Source organism: Thalassophryne amazonica, chromosome 2 (assembly GCF_902500255.1).
Source record: "Thalassophryne amazonica chromosome 2, fThaAma1.1, whole genome shotgun sequence".
In the NCBI taxonomy this organism is placed as follows: domain Eukaryota; kingdom Metazoa; phylum Chordata; class Actinopteri; order Batrachoidiformes; family Batrachoididae; genus Thalassophryne; species Thalassophryne amazonica.
This window is the reverse complement of record NC_047104.1, coordinates 73,539,571-73,562,792: the sequence shown is the minus strand read 5'-3', so window position 1 is coordinate 73,562,792 and position 23,222 is coordinate 73,539,571. Positions and strand designations below refer to the sequence as shown.

At 43.0% G+C, this 23,222-nt stretch overlaps 1 protein-coding gene across 1 annotated transcript in view; it reads right to left on the bottom strand.

Annotated features, from left to right (window-relative positions):
- The window catches only part of ahctf1 (AT hook containing transcription factor 1), a 119,206-nt gene that overhangs the window by 23,532 nt on the left and 72,452 nt on the right, over positions 1-23,222 (bottom strand). The window contains exons 21-24 of the mRNA XM_034187987.1: positions 21,879-22,025; positions 21,555-21,745; positions 17,385-17,529; positions 5,903-6,034 (exon numbers count right to left, since the gene is read on the bottom strand). Of these exons, the coding sequence (XP_034043878.1) occupies positions 5,903-6,034; positions 17,385-17,529; positions 21,555-21,745; positions 21,879-22,025 (615 nt within the window). The remainder of the gene's footprint in view (positions 1-5,902; positions 6,035-17,384; positions 17,530-21,554; positions 21,746-21,878; positions 22,026-23,222) is intronic.

Sequence of the window (23,222 nt, the reverse complement as noted above, 5' to 3'; positions counted from 1 at the left end):
GAGGGCGCAGTCTGTTGTGGGTCCGTGCATTACACTTTCCTCAACAGGATATCTCAGCCAACGTCATGGATTCAGAGGGGCACAACCCACCCGTTGAACAGTCAATGGAGACGCAAGGTGCACAGGCTTCTGCAGGAGGAATTATGGGTGAGTTGCAGCAATTTTTGGCCGCCTTCACTGCTCGGTTGGATTTGGTAACCGAGCAGAATGTACTACTCAATCGTAGGATGGAGGCTCTCAGCGCACAGGTGGAGGCGCGTGCCCAGGGCGCGGCTGCCGCTCCTCCTCCTGCCGACCTGTTGCAGAACAGGGACCCTCCAGTGGTCGTTCAACGGACCCCCCCGCCCCCCCGCCCCGCCAATCCTCTCAAGCATACATAAGTCCCCAGGAGCCGTACGGAGGCTGTGTTGAGACGTGCGCGGACTTCTTAATGCAGTGCTCGCTCGTCTTCGCTCAGCGTCCAGTAATGTACGTGTCAGACTCCAGCAAGGTGGCTTATGTTGTCAATTTGCTTCGAGGTGAGGCACGCGCCTGGGCTACGGCGCTTTGGGAGCAGAATTCGCGGCTCCTAACGACTTACACTGGGTTCGTGCGGGAATTCAGACAAGTGTTTGATCACCCTAATCAAGGCGAATCTGCTTCCACTCTGCTGCTGTCCATTCGACAGGGGCGACGGAGCGCTGCAGAGTATGCAGTCGACTTCCGTGTCGTGGCCGCAAGGGCCGGCTGGAATACGGTAGTGCTCCGCGCCGCCTTCGTAAATAGACCGTCTTCGGTCCTAAAGGAGCACCTGGTGGGTAGAGATGAGCCGCGGGATTTAGACGGGCTTATTGATTTAGTTATACGTTTAGACAACAGATTGGAAGAACGTCGACGGGAGCGAGACGAAGGACGTTGCCGGGCACGCGCCGCCCCTCTCCCTTCCCGGTCCGAAGCAGCCCCGCCTTCCCCACACTCCATGTGACGACAGCTCCCCCTGCTGACGAAGCTATGGACACGAGCAGGGCCAAAATAAAATTAGAAAACAGACAGAGGAGGCTGGCCCGCGGAGAGTGTTTTTTCTGCGGCTCTAATGAGCATGTGCAGAAACAATGCCCCAAGAGGTTAAACACCAACACTCACCCTTAGAGAATGGGCTTAGGGTGGGCCATAACACACACGCGGGTAATGCACGTAAATCCGCACGAATCCCAGTTGTGATCCTCTGTGGGGATTTAACCCTTCAAGCCCCAGCACTAATCGACACGGGGTCAGAAGGGAATCTGCTAGATAGCAGATGGGCTAAAGAAGTAGGGCTCCCTCTAGTGGCTCTTCCTTCACCAGTGAGGGTACGGGCACTAGATGGCACCCTTCTTCCACTAATCACACACCAGACCCAGCCCGTAACACTGGTTGTGTCAGGGAATCACAGGGAGGAGATTGTGTTTTTTGTAACACCTTCTACCTCCAGAGTTACTTTGGGCTATCCATGGATTAGTAAGCACAATCCCCGGATCGACTGGCTGTCTGGGGTTATGGCTCAATGGAGCGAAACCTGCCACCGGGAGTGTTTACGATCCTCGGTCCCACCCGGTGTGACTGCTAAAGAGGAGGTTCAAGTCCCTCCCAATCTCACGGTGGTGCCAGTTGAGTACCATGATCTTGCTGACGTTTTCAGTAAAGATCTGGCACTCACGCTTCCTCCGCATCGACCGTATGATTGTGCCATTGATTTAATCCCGAGCGCTGAGTATCCGTCCAGCAAACTGTACAACCTCTCAAGCCCCGAGCGAGAATCGATGGAGACCTACATCCGGGACTCTTTAGGTGCCGGGTTGATCCGGAACTCGTCCTCTCCGTTAGGTGCTGGTTTCTTTTTTGTGGGCAAGGACGGTGGACTCTGTCCATGCATTGATTTTAGAGGGCTGAACGAGATCACGGTTCGCAACCGATACCCGTTGCCCCTGTTGGATTCAGTGTTCACGCCCCTGCATGGAGCCAAAATTTTTACTAAATTGGATCTTAGAAATGCGTATCACCTGGTTCGGATCCGGAAAGGAGACGAATGAAAGACGGCATTTAATACCCCGTTAGGTCACTTTGAGTACCTGGTCATGCCGTTCGGCCTCACTAACGCCCCTGCGACATTCCAAGCATTAGTAAATGACGTCTTGCGGGACTTCCTGCATCGGTTCGTCTTCGTATACCTAGACGATATCCTCATCATCTCCCCGGATCCTGAGACTCATGTTAAGCATGTACGTCAGGTCCTGCAGCGGTTGTTGGAGAACCAGCTGTTTGTGAAGGGCGAGAAGTGCGAGTTCCACCGTACTTCTTTGTCCTTCCTGGGGTTCATAATCTCCTCCAACTCCGTCGCCCCTGATCCGGCTAAGGTAGCGGCAGTGAGAGACTGGCCCCAACCGGCAAGCCGTAGGAAGCTGCAACAGTTCCTCGGCTTCGCTAATTTCTATCGGAGGTTTATCAAGAGCTATAATCAGGTTGTTGGTCCCCTTACAGCCCTGACCTCCCCAAAAGTTCCCTTCACCTGGTCAGATCGGTGTGAAGCCGCGTTTAGGGAGTTGAAACGCCGGTTCTCTACTGCGCCAGTTCTGGTGCAGCCTGATCCTAGCCGCCAGTTTGTTGTGGAAGTAGATGCCTCTGACTCAGGGATAGGAGCCGTGCTGTCCCAGAGTGGGGAGTGCGATAAGGTTCTCCACCCCTGTGCCTATTTCTCCCGCAGGTTGACACCAGCAGAGCGGAATTATGAAGTCGGCAATCGGGAGCTCCTGGCGGTGAAGGAGGCCCTGAAGGAGTGGAGACACTTGTTGGAGGGAGCTGTGGTTCCATTCACGGTTTTCACCGACCATCGGAACCTGGAGTATATCCGGACCGCTAAGCGTCTGAACCCCAGGCAAGCCCGTCTGTCTCCTTTTTTTTTTGGACGTTTTGACTTCAGGATCACCTATCGCCCCGGGACTAAGAACCAGCAGTCAGACGCACTGTCCCGGGTGCATGAAGAAGAAGTCAAAGCGGAGCTGTCGGATCCACCAGAAAACATCATCCCGGAGTACACTATCGTCGCCACACTGACGTGGGACGTGGAGAACATCGTCAGGGAGGCCCTGACACGTCACCCAGACCCCGGCGGTGGACCACCTAACCGTTTGTACGTCCCACCAGACGCTAGGACTGCAGTTTTGGACTTCTGTCACGGTTCTAAGCTCACCTGCCATCCAGGGGTGCGAAGGACCGTGGCAGTTGTTCGGCAGCGGTTCTGGTGGGCGTCTTTGGAAGCCGACGTCCGGGAGTATGTCCGGGCCTGTACCACCTGTGCCATAGGCAAGGCAGTCCACCAACCGGAGAAGAGACTCCTCCAGCCGCTGCCAGTGCCTCATTGCCGCTGGTCCCACATCGGCCTGGACTTCGTCACAGGTCTCCCTGCGTCCCAGGGAATGACAACCATCCTGACGATAGTGGACCGGTTCTCCAAGGCGGCCCACTTTGTGGTCCTCCCGAAGCTCCCGACGGCCCAGGAGACTGCAGACCTCCTGGACCACCACGTTATACGTCTGCATGGTATCCCTGCGAACATCGTCTCGGATCGTGGTCCCCAGTTCTCCTCGCAAGTCTGGAGAAGTTTCTGTAGGGAACTGGGGGCCACCGTGAGCCTTTCGTCTGGGTACCACCCACAGACCAACGGACAAGCAGAGCAGGCTAATCAAGAGCTAGAACAGGCCCTACGGTGTTTGACCTCCGCGCACCCGACGGCCTGGAGTCAACATCTGACCTGGTTCGAGTACGCTCATAACGGTCAGGTTTCATCAGCAACCGGCCTCTCCCCATTTGAAGCATGTTTGGGGTACCAGCCCCCATTGTTTCCGGCTGTGGAGGGAGAGGTCAGGGTTCCCTCGGTCCAGGCCCACCTCAGGAGGTGCCGTAGGGTGTGGCGTACAGCCCGCTCTGCCCTGCTGAAAGCCCGGACGAGGGCGAAGAGCCATGCAGACCGGCGACGCACCCCGGCCCCAGACTATCAGCCTGGGCAGGAGGTCTGGCTTTCAACCAAGAACATTCCTCTCAACACGGAGTCACCAAAACTCATGGACAGATACATCGGACCTTTCAAGATCACTAAAGTCATCAGTCCAGCCGCAGTGAAGCTGGGAGTTTCAGCTTCACTGCGGATTCATCCCGTGTTTCATGTCTCCAAAGTGAAGCCATACCACACCTCGGACCTCTGCACCCCCGGACCGGCGCCGCCTCCTGCCCGCATCATCGACGGTGAGCCTGCGTGGACAGTCCGCAGACTCTTGGATGTTCGCCGGAGGGGTCGGGGTCTCCAGTATCTGGTGGACTGGGAAGGTTACAGACCTGAAGAACACTGCTGGGTGAAAAGGAGCTTCATCCTGGATCCGGCCCTCCTGGCCGAGTTCTACCAGCGACACCCCGACAAGCCTGGTCGGGCGCCAGGAGGCGTCCGTTGAGGGGGGGGTCCTGTTGTGTGGGCCGCCCGAAGAGGAGGTACTGCTGGCCTACGCCAGAGGGCGCCCTGCCTGTAGTTGGGTTTCAGGCACCAGAGGGCGCAGTTACTACCCAGGAGCCAGGACTGACAGCTGTCACTAATCATCATCACTGCACCATAAAAGCCTGGAGGAGACACCACATCTCTGCCGAGATATCAGTTTACCACACAGGTAATTCTCTCAGCCGTTTTTCTGTGCCGAACGCACGTACCTTGTCTGTTCTGAACCTTTTGCAGGAGTACCTGGAATTCTACTCGCAGCTGGAGCTGGGTTTGTGGACGGTGGAGGAGTGACGATCTTCACTCCTCGCTCCACTTACAATAAGTAGTGGTTCAGGCTCTGCCGTTGAATTGTTCCTGAGTTGGAGGTGTCCCCTCCAAGTGGATAAGAACTGTGAGTTTGCTGACTGCTTACTGGGTGTCCACACACCCACCATTAACCTGTTTTTGTTCCTGCCAGCAGTACCGGATCTGACAGCTGAAGCAGAGGCCACCTGGGGACTCGGGACTTGGCGGCCTCAGTGTACTGCAGGTCTTCGTTGGCGGCGGAACCTTGTGGGGCCCGGCTCTTCTCTGGGTAGGCATCTCCTACCCTCGGGCCTGCCCACACGTCACCTATTGTATTTTGTAATTGACTGTCTAAAAGCAGTATTCGACCTGTTGTGCACATTTGTCAATAAATTGTATTTATTGGATTATCTATTGACCGTTCATTTGCGCCCCCTGTTGTGGGTCCGTGCATTACACTTTCCTCAACAGTTATTTTACGAAAGTAACATTTTACATAGAGGAATTTCCTTTGTTGCTTTGTCAGTCTGCTGCTACACACTGCCGTTGAGTTAGTGGTGATGATAATGCACTAACAGCTCTGATAACAGCATTAAAGTCAGAAGAAAATGGAGCTAACATCACGCTAACTTAGCAATAACGTCTGTAGTAATTGTGTTTGGTAACACATTGAATTTGTAATGTGTGTTGACACGGCCTCAAACAACATTCTCAAAATATCTTGATCTTGAATGCAGTAGCTACAAGATTAGCTTAGCTAAAGCCTCACGTCTCTGGATTTTTAAACATGCCCAAAACCCCACGATAGGTCACAAGCACCCCTCCAAGTTGGATAGACTTTTATTCTACAGACATAGTGAACACTACAGTCCTGGCCAGATTTCCTATTGAAATGACTGAATTTCATATTGCTCACTGCTCGTTCAAACAAGCAAAGCAAAGCCACATAAATGGCCACAGCCATATCTATGTTCTGGAAAATTGTCATTCGGTGCAAAAAAAAAAAGAAAAAAAAAAGAAAGAAAAAAGTTGAGAATATCTGGAAAACTTGCATCTCAGTTATTTGTACATCAAACAAATTTTGTCACCTCTACATGATACATGTGTGTATCATACCACCAGGTTCATTTTGAGGCTGTGGTTCAGCTGTAAGGCAGGTATGTATTTGGCCTGTTGGAGGTAATGAACCATCAGGAGTTCTCTGTTTTGAAGACCGCCGGATCCCTGGAAGAACTTCTCCAAGAATTCCTGAAACACACGAACACAACATTTTTATTTAGATACCAATTCGGAGATACAGTTATATGTAAAGGTTTGTGCACAGTGATGATTTCCATGATTTTCCTTTCTAAATCATTAGTTGTTTGGATTAGCAATTTCAGTTAAATATATCATATAGCAGACAAACTGTGATATTTGAGAAGTGAAATAAAGTTTATAGGATTTACAGAAATGTTCGGCAGGTGCATAAATCAAATCAAATCAATTTTATTTATAGATGCCACATCACAACAAACAGTTGCCCCAAGGCGCATTATATTGCAAGGCAAAAGCCATACAATAATTACAGAAAAACCCCAACGGTCAAAACGACCCCCTGTGAGCAAGCACTTGGCGACAGTGGGAAGGAAAAACTCCCTTTTAACAGGAAGAAACCTCCAGCAGAACCAGGCTCAGGGAGGGGCAGTCTTCTGCTGGGACTGGTTGGGGCCGAGAATCAGGAAAAAGACATGCTGGGGAAGAGAGCAGAGATCAATCACTAATGATTAAATGCAGAGTGGTGCATACAGAGCAAAAAGAGAAAGAAACACTCAGTGCATCATGGGAACCCCCCAGCAGTCTAAGTCTATAGCAGCATAACTAAGGGATAGTTCAGGGTCACCTGATCCAGCCCTAACTATAAGCTTTAGCAAAAAGGAAAGTTTTAAGCCTAATCTTAAAAGTAGAGAGGGTGTCTGTCTCCCTGATCCGAATTGGGAGCTGGTTCCACAGGAGAGGAGCCTGAAAGCTGAAGGCTCCTCTCAATAAATGTGGGAACCCCAACAGAAAAAAATACATTGCAGAAATAACAGCCTCTAAATGCTTCCTATAGCATCCAATGAGATGCTGGATTCTGGCTGAAGTATTCTGGACCATTCTTCTTTACAAAACATCTCCAGTTCAGTCAGGTTGGTTAGTTTCCAAGCATGGACAGCCCACTGGCCACACAGCCCCACAGCATGATGGAACCACCTCCAAATTTTACTGTAGGTAGCAAGTGTTTTTGTTGGAAGGCTGTGTTCTTTTTCTGCCATGCATACCGCCCCTTTGTTATGCAGGTCTGTGGGCTGACTATGACTGTTCTCACTGCCACTTCTTTCTTGGCCTGCCACTTTGGGCCTTAACTAGTAGTGTGTCTGCGGTCTTCCATTTCCTCACTATGTTTCTCACAGTGGAAACTGACAGCTGAAATCTCTGAGATAGCTTTGTGAATCCTTCCCCTAAACCATGATGTTGAATAATCTTTGTTTTCAGGTCATTTGAGAGTCGTTTAGAGGTTCCCATGTTGCCACTCATTAGAAGAGATGCAAAGAGGAGAAACATTTGCAAATGGCCACCTTAAATACCCTCTGTCATGATTGGATTCACCTGTGTAAGGAGGTCAAGCGTCAGTGAGCTTAAACCCATTTTGTGTTCCAATAATTAGTGCTAAATGTATTCAAAACAATAAAACAACAACAAGGGTGCCCAAATTTATGCACCTGCCCAATTTTGTTTAAATAATTATTGCACACTTTCTGTAAATACTAGAAACTTCATTTCACTTCTCAAATATCAGTGTGTTTGTCTGCTATATGATATATTTAACTGAAATTTCTGATCCAGACAACCAATGATGTATAAAGGAAAATCATGAAAACTATCAGTGGTGTCGAAACTTTTGCATACAACTCTACTATGATTAAACTACGAGTAGCAAAACATTTCATCAAGCACATTTAAGGACTGGGAATCGGGAAGCACACAGATGCATATTTGCTAAAAACTTGATAAAATGTAAATTTTCTTACACAAAACATTTGAAAAGAACAGCATGTTATATATTATTTATACAGAATCCCCATTAAGTTGCTGGACATCATAGGTACTATGAGCATTATGCGCAGTGGAGGAAAAGTCTCTGATATCTACGATCAGTCAGGGATGGGGCCAGAGTTCTACAGCATTCAATGCTTGCATGGATGAGGTACAGTCATAAAGTTCACTGACCTTGGTGTCTGTTCATGTGGAAAGGTTCACTGAACATGGACTTTGCAGAAGATGCTGTGACTGTTGTGGAATCATTGATTTCTGCTGAATGATAAGACATGGCACTCAGGAAGCTGAAGAGAACAGTCAGGCAGCCTGGGTTTTAGACTGTCTGATGTTGACAGAGATGTGAGCTTTAAATGATTTCCATGATTCAGCCATCAGCAGTGTGCTTCCATGTTTTCATTTACTTTGACAGTGAAATTTGTGTCCCTGGGACTTGGGCTTATGAGGCTGAGGTGCTTGAAACAAACTGAAGGAGTAACTAGCGTGTTGCCCATGGGGATCCATGGGCTCAAGATTGGGGAGTATTTATAAAATATGTTGCTGACATTGTTAAAGGATGGTAATAAATTGTGCAAAGTTTCTATAATGAGTTAGACTGGCGTGTGAGTCCAGAATGTTTTTAGATCCTTAGACCTCAACAGTTAAGAACTCGACTGTTTTATTTCCTGTTAACTGCATCATTTTAAAATGTTAATTTACTGTCTTATATTTATAAATTGTTTAGGGTCTTGTTATCATATGCACACTATTATTATTACTATTAGCAGTATTATTATCATCAGTCTTGTATAAAGTACCTCAAAGTGATACTTGAGTGAAAGTACAAGTATCTTAGCATAAAATTACTTTGGTAAAAGTTTCAATCCACCGATATCAATAGTCTTTTTGCTTAACGATTCCCTTATCAGTCCTTCAGAGCAGCCGTTATTTTTGAGGATGCTTGTCGGGAAAATGATAATTCCTCTATGTTGATTGCAGACACTGCAGCGGGTCTGTAATCAACTGTTTCTGCAGCGCGGCTCCAGTTCAAAGCGTGAATCAATGAAGCAATACTTCGATCCACTGGCTTTGATCCATTGCTCTTCATAAGCAAAAAGTCAGCTTCTTAAACCCTCTCAAAGCCATTAAACTACATCAATCATAAGTCACTTTTGTGTGGATTATCCTCACTAACTGGGACTCGTGTCTTGTTGCAGTCAAGAAACGAGAATCATCCTCTGTTCCATTGGCACAGCTCCAAACGCTGCGCAGCTCTCTGATGAGACAGAGTCCGGTCGGAGTTAATAACTTCAAAACGAATTGCTGCTTTAAATAAAATGACACGTCTTTCCAAACCCTGTAACACAGACAATAAACTACAATCGACTAAAACATTATTTCCTCCCAAAATGAGATGTCCTGCATTTTTTATGAATTACATCCTGACGTGCAGCGCAGTCAGCTGCAAAAGCTCAGCACAGATGTATGAAAAGACATTAATGCCAATAATGTCTGAAAGGAAATGCTTTTGACAATAGCTACAGATTGTTTATTTCTATTTATGTCCAGAGATCAAGGATCCACCATGTAGAGTTTATTATGTCCAGAGTTTAAGGATCCAGTGACCAATTTCACATTTATTTACTTTAAGAGTCAATAAAATGTTGCTGACATAGAAAACCTGTAAAGCCTACTTTTAGTACACAGAAAATTCACAAGAGGTATTGATAAGCGCAATCGATAATGGTATCAATAGATAAAATCTTATCAATATCCATCCCTAGTAAAAGTTAAAGTCTCCTTTAAAAATATAACTTGAGTAAAATTCTTAAAGTATCTGACATTTACTGTAGTAAGTATCAACAGTAAATTTCTCATATAAAATGTACTTTCAGTACTGAGTAAAAGTAAAATCCAAAACGAGTGGAGAGTCAAACAGCGACAGAAAAGAAAGCCGTTGGCGTTGGTGACAAGATGAGTGATGGGGTGAGTGAGCAACAGGTGGACGTATATAGCTGTAAATAAAGTTGCCTTTCTTTTTCTGAAGACGCAGTGTTTTTCCTGGAAGACCTACACACACTTTTCTGTTAAACACAACAACCAGGCTCTTGTGAAACAGAACAGTAATTTATAGCTACATAGTTCTGCCCCCCAAAAACAACTTTTCAAGCGTCACCACCACCAACCACTGCAAAGCAACCAAACACAGCGCTCTTTGTGCTCTCTAATCCAAACTGTGGTGACCCTTTTATTCAGCACTAGGGCTGAAACGATTAGTCGAGTAACTCGAATAATTCAATTACAAAAAATGTTCGAGGCAAATTCTGTGCCTCGAAGCTTCGTTTAACGTTGTAGTACATATGCCAGGCCTATGTGGGTGCTGTAACATTCGCAGGAAAAAAAAACAGAAGAATACTGGAGCATAACAGCTAATCAAATTAGCAATGATAGCTACCGCTTTCCAACGTGACACAGAGTAAAAGCCTTTTAAGAGAAAGATGGTCCACGCTGATCATCTGAAATAGACTTACTGTGCATTTAAAGTGAAGCAGGGTGTTTGTCTATAAAAAAAAAAAAAACACAGTCTGCTCTATGTGGGGAGGGACTGCTGCTGTCTCTCTCTGCCCAGTGTGAGGGGCTGTCAGACCATGCGAGTCACAGCTCTGTCCCCAACTACATTGACAAACAGCAGAAGTTTGTCAATCTGATCTCACTGGGACAGTGAGATCAGCTTTTAAAGTTCTGCTACTAACCTATAAAATTATTCATGCACCTCCCTACCTAGCTGACCTAATTAAACCTTACGTACCGGCCTGGGCTTTACGTTCTCAGGGTGCAGGACTACTTTGTGTCCCTAAGGTGAATAAGAATACCGCGGGTCACAGAGCTTTCTCTTATCATGCCCCTGTTCTGTGGAATGATCTCCCTGCATCAATAAAACAGATTCTGTGGAGATTTTCAAGTCCAGACTTAAGACGCACTTATTTTCTCTTTCATATGGCTAGCATACTGGTACAGTTTTGTTTTACGCTTTTTACTCTTAATTCATTTAATAGCAATTGGAGTGGGCTGCGGCCTCAACTTTACCTAAATTCTGGGTCTTTTAGTGAAGTTTAGGGCTAGTGGCCTGCGATCACCTTAGTATTTCTCTGTTTTTCTTGTTTAATGCTGGCAAATTGTACAGTATTTTTTGTCTTTCTGATGCCTGATTCTGTTTTTTCTCTCTGTTTAAGGTGCAGCTCCATCCAGAGATGGGAGTTGTATTCGTGTTGGCGACCCTCCTGTCCTGTGCGCCAATAGCATTATTTATATATTCGTCCATGAATTGTTCTGTAATTTATGTTTGTAGCATGGCCCAAGCAGAGGGTCACCCCTTTGAGTCTGGTCTGCTTGAGGTTTCTTCTTCAGAGGGAGTTTTTCCTTACCACTGTTGCTCTGGGGGCTGGTAAGGTTAGACCTTACCTGTGTGAAGCGCTTTGAGGCAAATCTGTTGTGATTTGGCGCTATATAAATGAAAATAAATAAATAAATAAAAAGTCCACTCTTTCTTCTGTGTTTCCCTCAGACTCACAATGAGTGTTTTTGCTTTTTTTAGGCAACACACAACACTTCACAAACACGGTAACTTAAAAAAACTGACTCTGAGGCTTGCATGTTCAACCGCCTGCTGAAATGCATCTGCTGAGTTGCAGAGAAAGAGGGATTAAAAAAAAATAATCATGCAGGGACCCAGTCCAACAACCTTTCTAAAAAAACAAAAACAAAACTTAAAAATGGTTAAATTTTACAAGTTAGAGAAAACAAAACAGAAAGCCACATCCCATCGCCATTTCAGCAAAATGCCAACACTCTGGCGAAGTGACATTGTGCCATTGCTTAGGGAGAGCCCTGGACTATTGATGTTGTTTAAAAACGCAGAAGTACTTTTTATCCGATTACTCGATTAATCACCAGAATAATCAATAGAATACTCGATTACTAAAATAATCGATAGCTGCAGCCCTACTCAGCACCCCTCCGCGAAAATTAAAAATAAATTAAAACAGACACGCTGGCCAGTTTTGTCAGTACTGAAGTTTTCCACTTAAGTGTTTGTTAACTCAGAATGTGCACTGGACTCCAGCGCACAATGCTGTGCGTCAGCATGTGCAAGTACAGATATGTCAAAATTCTACTAAAGTACAGTAACAAAGTATTTCTACTTTTTACTTTTACTTTTGTTACATTACTTTGTTACAACACTGATTATTATTATTGTGAATTTTTCCACTGTGAGATCAATAAAGTCTTATCTTATTATTATTTTATTATTACTTCTATTTTGTCATTTGATTTTTAAATGGACCACAATGGAAATAAGTATTTGTATTTACAATTATATTATGTATTTACATTGAACTTACTAAATAAAATCACGCGCGCTTTTAATATATAGATGATTTATCGCCCCCCAGCTGGGGGAGGTGTGTGTGGATCGGGAGGTCTGGGCGGCTTTGCTTGAGCTGCTGCCCCCGCGACCCGACTCCGGATAAAGCGGAAGAAAATGGATGGATGGATGGATGATATATCGCCCCTGCTGGAATGGTGTGTGTGTGTGTGTGTCCCCAGAATATATTCATCATTATTATCACTTACTGAGGCGTTGCTGGGCCGGTAGCATAGATTTACATTTACGCTACCTGTCCATACCTGCCCGCAGTAACGGGCGGGTATCCCAATACTCACCCGCTGTGCATAAAGTGATGATATCATAGCATGCGCAACCCAAGAACTGTCCACACACGATAACATGAAAAGGCGAGAAGTGTGTGTTGGTCCCAATATGGATATTCTGGATGATTTTATCATGTATAGTCTGACAATGAACAGCAGCCAAAGCAGCCAGCTTGATGAGGATGCCCTGGCGAATTTGGAGAGCAGCGCGGTACCAGCAAACACGACAAAAGTTAAGGTGAGCCATCTTTTTATGTATGCGTTTGCTGGGTGTCATGCATTTTGAAATTACATTAAATATTGTTAGTGTTGTGTATCTCAGTAAGTGATAATAATGCAAATAACATGCAGTTGTCATGCGGTATGCATTTTCAGAGTCCCTCTGTCCGTGCCCAGTCGCCCAAAATGACCGATATTCGCCCGAGTTAGACGAGCGAATATCTGTAATTTTGGGCGACTGGACGGAGGGACTCTGAAAATGCATACTGCCTTCCAAAAGCATGTTATTGTATTAATGTCCATTTTTCGGTGCTGTTAGATAATAGCCGGAGTTTCCCCAAAAATATTTGTCCTATCAGCGTTCTGTTTTGGCGGTGTTCATCCTTGACACAAAATGCATAAGCATACCAAACAGCAAATGTCAGCTCTCCCCAGTTTGTCTGTGAATGAAGTTATACATACACACGCACGCAGAACTTTGTCTTTTCTGCATTCTCCCACAAGCAGGTGCTTCTATTTTTACACACCCACAAACAGCGACAGTGGTAGACGGCATGAAACGCACTACAGTTCTCACTCATGGTATGGCAAAATGACACTTGAACTACAAAAACACAATAAATCAATAACACTAACAACACTCCTAACATGAAACACAACATTTAAAACCCCAAAACCCCAAACTCTCATGGTGCCTTGCAGCACACTATTTCTCCTAAAATATTTGTCCTATCAACTTTCTGTTTTCACAGCATTCATTGTTGACCCCAAATACATAAGCATACCAAACAGTAAATGTCAGTTCTCCACAGTTTCTCCATAACTGCAGCCTTGAAGCGCCACCTACCCACACACACCACTTGGCAATTATACAACCCCTGGCAAAAATTATGGAATCACCGGCCTCGGAGGATGTTCATTCAGTTGTTTAATTTTGTAGAAAAAAAGCAGATCACAGACATGACACAAAACTAAAGTCATTTCAAATGGCAACTTTCTGGCTTTAAGAAACACTATAAGAAATCAAGAAAAAAAGATTGTGGCAGTCAGTAACGGTTACTTTTTTAGACCAAGTAGAGGAAAAAAATACGGAATCACTCAATTCTGAGGAAAAAATTATGGAATCACCCTGTAAATTTTCATCCCCCAAACTAACACCTGCATCAAATCAGATCTGCTCGTTGACATTGACCCTATGCCATGACATTGACCCTATGTGTCTTTTTGCAAGGAATGTTTTCGCAGTTTTTGCTCTATGGCAAGATGCATTATCATCTTGAAAAATGATATCACCCCCAAACATCCTTTCAATTGTCCAAAATATCAACGTAAACTTGTGCATTTATTGATGATGTAATGACAGCCATCTCCCCAGTGCCTTTACCTGACATGCAGCCCCATATCATCAATGACTGTGGAAATTTACATGTTCTCTTCAGGCAGTCATTATAAATCTCATTGGAACGGCACCAAACAAAAGTTCCAGCATCATCACCTTGCCCAATGCAGATTCGAGATTCATCACTGAATATGACTTTCATCCGGTCATCCACAGTCCACGATTGCTTTTCCTTAGCCCATTGTAACCTTGTTTTTTCTGTTTAGGTGTTAATGATGGCTTTCGTTTAGCTTTTCTGTATGTAAATCACATTTCCTTTAGGCGGTTTCTTACAGTTTGGTCACAGATGTTGACTCCAGTTTCCTCCCATTCGTTCCTCATTTGTTTTGTTGTGCATTTTTGGATTTTTGAGACATATTGCTTTAAGTTTTCTGTCTTGACGCTTTGATGTCTTCCTTGGTCTACCAGTATGTTTGCCTTTACAACCTTCCCATGTTGTTCCAGAGTTTAGACACAGCTGACTGTGAATAACCAACATCTTTTGCAACATTGCATGATGATTTACTCTTTTAAGAGTTTGATAATCCTCTCCTTTGTTTCAATTGACATCTCTCGTGTTGGAGCCATGATTCATGTCAGTCCACTTGGTGCAACAGCTCTCCAAGGTGTGTTCACTCCTTTTTAGATGCAGACTAATGAGCAGATCTGATATGATGCAGGTGTTAGTTTTGGGGATGAAAATTTACAGGGTGATTCCATAATTTTTTCCTCTGCTTGGTCTAAAAAAGTAACCGTTACTGACTGCCACAATCTTTTTTTCTTGATTTCTTATAGTGTTTCTTAAAGCCAGAAAGTTGCCATTTGAAATGACTTTAATTTTGTGTCATGTCTGTGATCTGCTTTTTTTCTACAAAATTAAACAACTGAATGAACATCCTCCGAGGCTGGTGATTCCATAATTTTTGCCAGGGGTTGTAATAGATGACAGCACCATACAGAGGCGTTTTGTTCCAAGTCTTAAGAGCCCTGGTGCTTCTAGCCTGACTGCAGTTGTGAAACACTGACCTATGTAAGTCAATGACTGGACATCTTTGGTACCATTGTAAAGCACTTTTTATTTTTTTTTTTTTTTTGCCAAAGACGGATGACGTGCTAATAACAAACTTATCATGATGATATGCACATGTCAGAAGATGGTTTGTTTATTTCTGATGACAGTGAACAGATGTTTAGAGGAACATATGTTGTGTGCAAAATGTATTCTTTCTTTCAAAGGAAATTATAAGACCAAAATTTGGATTTAAGGGTGTAATTTGAGTCAAGCACTTAATTTTTTAGGAAAATAAATATTGGATTGAAAACTTGGGTTTTACAGGAGGGGTAAATTTTCATGACTCAAATGGTAAATGGACTGCATTTATATAGCGCTTTTCCATCTGCATCAGATGCTCAAAGCGCTTTACAATAATGCCTCACATTCACCCCGATATCAGGGTGCTGCCATACAAGGCGCTCACTACACACCGGGAGCAATAGTGGATTAAAGGCCTTGCCCATGGGCCCTTAGTGATTTTCCAGTCAGGCGGGGATTTGAACCCATGATCATCTGGACTCAAGCCCAACACCTTAACCACTAGACCATCACCTCCCCGACTGGCCTGATGACCCAGAGTTGAACTCACAGGCCTGGGGATTTTCAATGAAGTGGTCTCCTCACACCTGTACACTGCTGGAAAAAATTACATCACTGACAGCTGTTTTTATTGGTGTAAGATTTGCTAAGTTTGGAAAATCCCCTCACTTGCGGTGGAGAATATGACCCCCGAGATGTATATAAATGATTGTCATCTTTTGTGTATTCGAAGTGGTCCTGGTGTTTGATGTTTTACAAGGACTCTGAGCTGCTTCCTTTTGCCGAAAAAATAAAAACTGTTGCTTTGAGACTTGATTCTCTCTGACATTTCTGGACAACTTTAAGAAAATGTTTTAATAACTGAGCTCAGCTAAAACACAGACTCTTGTCTGGTGATCAGGGACTTTGTCCTAAGTCTCCACCACACCATGGCTGTCCACACAAACCGTGGGTGCCATTGGAATGACGTTCTGTTCAATGGGTGATTTTTTTTTTCCATAAAGACCTAGATAAGGTATACTTACTTGCACTGAAAGGGGATGTCAATTATGACACTACATCCATGATGCATATTTCACCGGGCCTTGTGCAGGTGCTGAGGTTTCCTAGCATGTGGATAAGGTCAGGGAAATGCCCTGGATACAGCAGACACACTGCAGGGAGATGAAGACAGAATGCTGCCCTGCATCCTGGAGAGCACCTGCTGTACAGGTTTGCCCAACTCTCCCTGCTTTATCCACAGATAAATACCTCAGTCAGGTGTATTTATCCAATCAAGACTTAAGAGACATCAAATGACCAATCGTGTGGGCAGACAAGGTGTACACGGAAAACACAAAGAAAAGTGGAAGATCTGTGTTGGAACAATTTTATATACTGACTTCAAAAGGCCCATGGCTTACAGAGCTTTACGTTCGAAATGACATTAAATATGACGGGCTTTACGTTCTCAGTCCAGACTTAAGACACACTTATTTTCCCTTTCATATGGCTAGCATACTGGTACAGTTTTGTTTTACGCTTTTTACTCTTAATTCATTTATTAGTAATTGGAGCGGGCTGCGGCCTCAACTTTGCCTAAATTCTGGGTCTTTTAGTGAAGTTTAGGGATAGTGGCCTGCGATCACCTTAGTATTTCTCTGTTTTTCTTGTTGTTTAATGCTGGCAAATTGTACAGTATTTTTTGTGTTTCTGATGCCTGATTCTGTTTTTTCTCTCTGTTTAAGGTGCAGCTCCATCCAGAGATGGGAGTTGTATTCGTGTTGGCGATCCTCCTGTCCTGTACGCCAATAGCATTTCTTGTATATTCGTCCGTGAATTGTTCTGTGAATTGTTCTGTAATTTATGTTTGTAGCATGGCCCAAGCAGAGGGTCACCCCTTTGAGTCTGGTCTGCTTGAGGTTTCTTCCTCAGAGGGAGTTTTTCCTTACCACTGTTGCTATGGGGGTTGGTAAGGTTAGACCTTACCTGTGTGAAGCGCTTTGAGGCAACTCTGTTGTGATTTGGCACTATATAAATGAAAATAAATTGAAATGGCTATAATCATAATATCTTCCTTTAGAAGCAAGACAGTAACTATTCTAATACATTTTGTTTGAAACACGCCTCATGCTACTTGACCATTCACTTAATAGTCATACCTGCTCAGGTTCACCCAGCGGCAGTTTGAGAAGTTCATTAATGAGGCTCAGCTCCTGGCAGCTCTCATATAAGAAATTTAGCAGCTCTGCCATGTTGAGATGATTGGAGTTCTGCCGAAGAAAGGACCATGCCTCTATGAGACACCTGGAATAAGCATCAGAAACCATTAAATGTTTTTATGCTGAATAATTTAGGAACAATTCTATCTTACCTATAAAAAAAAAAGAAAAAAAGAAAAACAAAACAAAACAAAAAAACCCAACAGTGCTCTGAGAGCACAATATCCCATGCTGGCGAATACTGTTTTAGTACAAGTGATTGCCACAGTCTCTTAATATTTCAAGGAATTGTACCAAGTTTCCTGAAATCCCCACCTAAAATGTTAGACTCATGTAACTGGCAGTGTCTTGGTTTGTTAATCATGACCAGGTCGGAAATATGTTTTGTTTAAAAAAAATGTATTTATTTTTTTCCTCCACAATATTTTTATACTATATTCTAATGTGGTTAATATGCTGGTTAATTGTAATTTTTATATCACTTGTTCCTATCAAATAGTTCTGAAATGTTTTTGAGGCAGAAAAGGGGAAAGAAAAATATAAAGAAACTGGGAGGGGACATCTTGCTCTCAGGTATTATTCTATGCTCTTAAGAAGCTGCAATATTCCCACTGTCTTACAAACAGATTTTTTTTTTTTTAAGGAAACAGGAAAGTGTGAAAAGCTATGATTAAGAAAGTTTTTTCTATCCATATTTTAAGCCTCGGTCCCACTGAATAATAAGCCATGAATAATGAGCCACGCATGGGTGTGTCAACGATTATTCGAAGAATGATCCACGTTTTAAACTATCACATATCTGCTACTAAGGTGCCTCTATGTTCCTCTCTGTACCTCACGTGCCACATATAAGCCTCTAATCAGCCACGACTGACCTGTCATTTGAGCCACGTCCAGCCTCGAATGCCTCGTGTCGCCACAAATGATCCACATTAAGCCACATGTAGCGGCCATGTAACATGACGTTGATGCACATTGCTTGGTTAAAAGCTCCAAACTTCCAGCCCTCCTACATTTGGTCCCTTTAGAGTGTGGGTTTTCAATTCACAGCTTCAATTCAAGATGTTGTCATACAGCCTGGCTGGTGTACGCTGTGCGCCAGGCTGCTGTTCACCTGGGTTCCAGAGTCATTAAATGCACCAGACAAGCTACAACCAAACCACATGTTTCTGGACAGTTACCTCTGCGCTGCTTCTCGCTGGCTTTATTTCTTCCACGGATGTACAGTCATTTTGACACCATGATCCAACTTTTAACTTTGTGTTCGTCTGTTAATGTCTGTAAAATCACTCTTTTGCAAGCTCGTGTTCTGCGTAAAATGCTCGCCTTGAGCGCGAGTCATTGCGTCAGCACGCTCAGAGTGCTCCTCATCTGATCCATTATAACAAAATGTTAAATCTATCATAAACATACTTTTACAGCTGCTTACAAAGAAGGAATAACATGCAACTGCTTTACCAAGCTATTACAATAACAACATTACAAATAACTATATTTTAGGCTGTTCCAAATATGTTCTCCACCTCAACGCACAAGACAGAGAGAGGAAAAATGCTCCAAATGTCCTCTGTGATTCCAAAGGCAATTAGAGGTATTTTCAACATCCAAGCTCTGACAGAAAATGATTAATCCACTACAAAATAATTATTTTATATACAGCGTCTGGCGCACAAAGCAGGTGGAATTGTAATGTGCAAGAGGGCTGAGCCTGTCCAACATAGCCAGTCCAGTCCTCGTAGCCTCCAGGTGTTCGGATAATGGACTTTTAACAGCCTCGTCCTCACCACAACCATGCCTCTAAAATCCTCGTTTGTCCTCGTAGTACCTCATACACAAACTGCCCCACGCTGCTGCTAAATTTTGAACTTCTTGAAATTAGCGCCACGATCAGAGATGAGCCTCGTTAGCCGAATATTCTGTCTCTAAGAGCATCTCAGAACCACTATTCTCCCACGATTGTTGAATAACTGGACTCGTACCAAAACAAACATGCTACGTGGCTCATTATTTATCCTTTATTATTCGGTGGGACCAGGGCTTTATTCTTTAAAGTGCATATTTGACAATGAAATTGGTTTAGGTTGAGCTCTTTTTCAAATAAAAAAGGAGCTTTTGTTACATTTAAACCCTGTCTCATGGTGTTAATTGCCTGATGCAGCTCTCTGCCTTACTGGATTAAAGCTGCTGTGTGTCAGTTTTGAAGAAGAAAGCAAATGCTATGTCCATTAAATATTAATGTTTTTAACCTTTTAAATGTTATTCATGACAAATTAAAATATGAAATATAATAAATGAAATATGAAATTTGCATCATATTTAACTTTACTTAAATTGCGAACACAACTTAAGTTGTGTTTCTTACAATAGCTTACAAAACATTAAAAATCTTGAATTAATTTCTTAGCATGTTGCCCGTGGGGATGCACGGGCTCTACACTGGGAATTGTTTATAAAATAGGTAGCTAACATTTTTCAAGGGTGATAATAAATTAAGCAAAGCTTGTATAATGAGTTGGAATGGCATGCAAGTCCAGAAAGTTTTTAGAACCTAAGACCTCAACAATCTTCAAGGAAATCAAGGATTTTCTTTCACCAAAACATCAAATCTAGGCTTACATATCAGATGTACCTTCTGGCAAATTGTAGCTGACGTTTCAGGTCTTTTTAATAAACTACCTATGAACTAACTATAACTATGCAAAAGCTGCATGTACACACAAAGTGGGTTCATCCCGGAAAAGACTCAATTTTGCTTGACAATGGCCTCCAACATACGAGTCAACAAACGCATGATGCATTGCAGAAGGTCAAATTTTACAAAATCTTGCCGTACTTTCTGTACAGTCTGGATCTCTTCGATCTCACACCCTCTAATCCCCCCCAAACCTAAAGAAACACCTTTAGAAGACACGTGATTTCTTCACTAAAGGGATGCAAAAACTTGAACCAAGTGTGTAGAAAAGAACCAAGTATTAAACTGTGTAGAAAAGTAACAACACTGCCTATTAGAGAACATTCCAAGCTTTAAGCAGAAATGCAATTCATGTATCTTGCTTGTTATAGAAATAATCATGCAGGACAGATTATTTCAGCAGAACTCATATTTTTCACCCTGAAAACAGAGGCCCCCGAATTCTTTCCTTTGGTTGAAATTAATTTGAACGGAGGGTCACAGGCCAAAAAAAAATTCACCTGGTGTGAATTGCATATAATTTCAACTGAATGCAGTGTATTTAGAATATTTATCATGTAAATCTAAAATGACATTTAAATATGGGAAAACCACATATTTAATTTGCATGACTGTAATTTTATTCCAGTGAGCTTGTCAATTGCCAAGGTGGGCCAAAACAAACGAAAGTCATAGTACATGTGGCCTGCAGGCCACACACTGCATAGCACTGCACACATATTTGCACAGCCAAAGAAGGACAGAAGGAAGAAACCTTTGAGGCAGCATGTGCATGTTTGTTTGCAGTTTAATCATTGGAAAACAATCATAAAATAACATTTTGTTTGTCCGACTTAGTTTTGTTTATGAAGACTCTAACCGCTGTGCTGTCACACTGGCATTTTGTCTGCTCACATAAAGCAGCAGGCAGGAAAAGAAAACGCAGATAAAACCCTGTGATGAAGCAAATTGTCAATCCTAAATTTAGTGCTCTTACACTAATGACAAAGCCTGCTCTAAACAGAATCCATACCAGCTGACTTCACATGCCATTCATCAAGCAGGCTTCTATGTAGCAGTACTTTGTTGCTAACCCACGCATATGTTGGGAGCATTCCCATGTCCCCAGGATGCTACGTGCATGTAAAACCTACATCCTTTTTATATTTTAGGCTTTTTGTTTGTCATTTCTGTAGAGGTGTGGCACTAAGTTGAACTTTATCAACAGATTTTGTCAAGCTTTTCATAAGTCAAAAAGCTGATAAATCTTTTTCCTCAATCCTTTTTGTACAGAACATTCAGCCGTTTGCACAGCATATAAACTCTTCCCAACATAGACAACCTGGTGCTTATATAAACAATGTGTGTGAACCTAAATTCTTGTCAAGTTACTGAGCCTTATTTCATTTCGTTATTTTGAACATTTTCTTGGCTCTTACCTGTTGTGCAGCAATACAGAGAGGCAGAGTTTGGCCTGAGAGGTTGAGGAAACTGGTGGCTTTGTGATGTGAAAGTATCTTAGTGCCCTTGAGTGCTGGCCCTGGCACATCAGTGCTTGCAACACTCGGTAATGCTGCCACGCAAACTGGCACTGAGACGCAGCTGGGTGAAGGAGCAGTTCAAAAGAACGCTGATCAAGACAAAAACGTTTCAGAGGTTAACTCATACACAAGATGATATTCTAAAAAAGGTGCCATAAAATGGATGCAAATCACGAATAACAAAAAACATTACTGCGCATGTGCACACACACATAAAACAACCTGGTGATCATTATGGTCCAATAGCCACAGGCCCTGTACTAGTTTCACCAGTCCAACAGGGATGGCAAAAGCTGTGGGGAAAGACTCCACTGATGTTCCATCTTTATTAGGGAAGGAGTACATAACATCCAGCAACAGGTAAATCACCTGGGAGCAAGAGGTCAAGGCTCATAGAGGCGAATTTGCTATATCCTTGAGACATTTTATCATTTTCTGTTCTGATAAATGCATGTATAACAGTGGCTAGATAATAATGTAATTAAGATTTAACATATACACATGCAAGTAAACTTGATTAATAAGCAAAATCAGTATCTCATGTAAAAGATGCTGGGACTGATATGACATTATTCAAGGTAGGATTTGACCTGGAAGTGCTAGTATTCAAAAGTTTTTCTACCATGAGTAGATGGTGAAGAAAGCAGACCGAGATTAAGAATTTGTCGTTTGGCTCAACCCATGCTACTATGTCAAGGAAAATAGAGCCAAAAATAACACTGAGTGACTGTAAAAGGTGGACACTGATTATGATTAAGAATTTTGTGGAAAAACTGTGACTGGAGCTGAGCAGCAAAGAGGAAGTGAGAAAGATAGCAGCTAAGAAAGATGAGTACATTTTAATTCAGGAACACACTGAACAAAAATATAAAAGCAAAGCTTTTGTTTTTGCTCCCATTTTTCCTGAGCTAAACTCAAAGACCTAAAATATTTTCGAAATACACATAAGACCTATTTCTCTCAAATATTATTCACAAATTTCCAACGCATCGAATGCAAACGGAGGCGTTATTTTAAGCTGATAAAGCGTGTAGGCCCTTTAATCTGTGAATCCATCCCACCTCACAGGTGTGCCTTAGGCTGGTCACAATAAAAGGCCACGCTAAAATGTGGAGTTTGCTTTATTTGGGGGGGGGGGGGCGCCATCAGAAAACCAGTCAGTATGTGGTCTGACCACCAATTGCTTCACACAGTGCAACAAATCTCCTTCTCATAGAGTTGATCAGGTTGTTGATTGTGACCTGTGGAATGTTGGTCCACTCCTTTAATGGTTGTGTGATATGGACTTAAAATTGTCTCATTAATATTTGTAAATGTACGCAGGGTGATCTACAAATAATCATTGATTTGCAAATGTGTTCAGATATTCACAAATGCAAATTTCATATTTGTAACTTGTAAATTGGTCTTTGCAAATAATGTTGTATTTGCAAATATAAAACTTAATTTGTAAAAAAAAAAAAAAAAAAAAAAGACATTTGTAAATTGGTCTTTGCAAATAATGTTGTATTTGCAAATATAAAACTTAATTTGTAAAAAAAAAAAAAAAAAAAAAGACATTTGTAA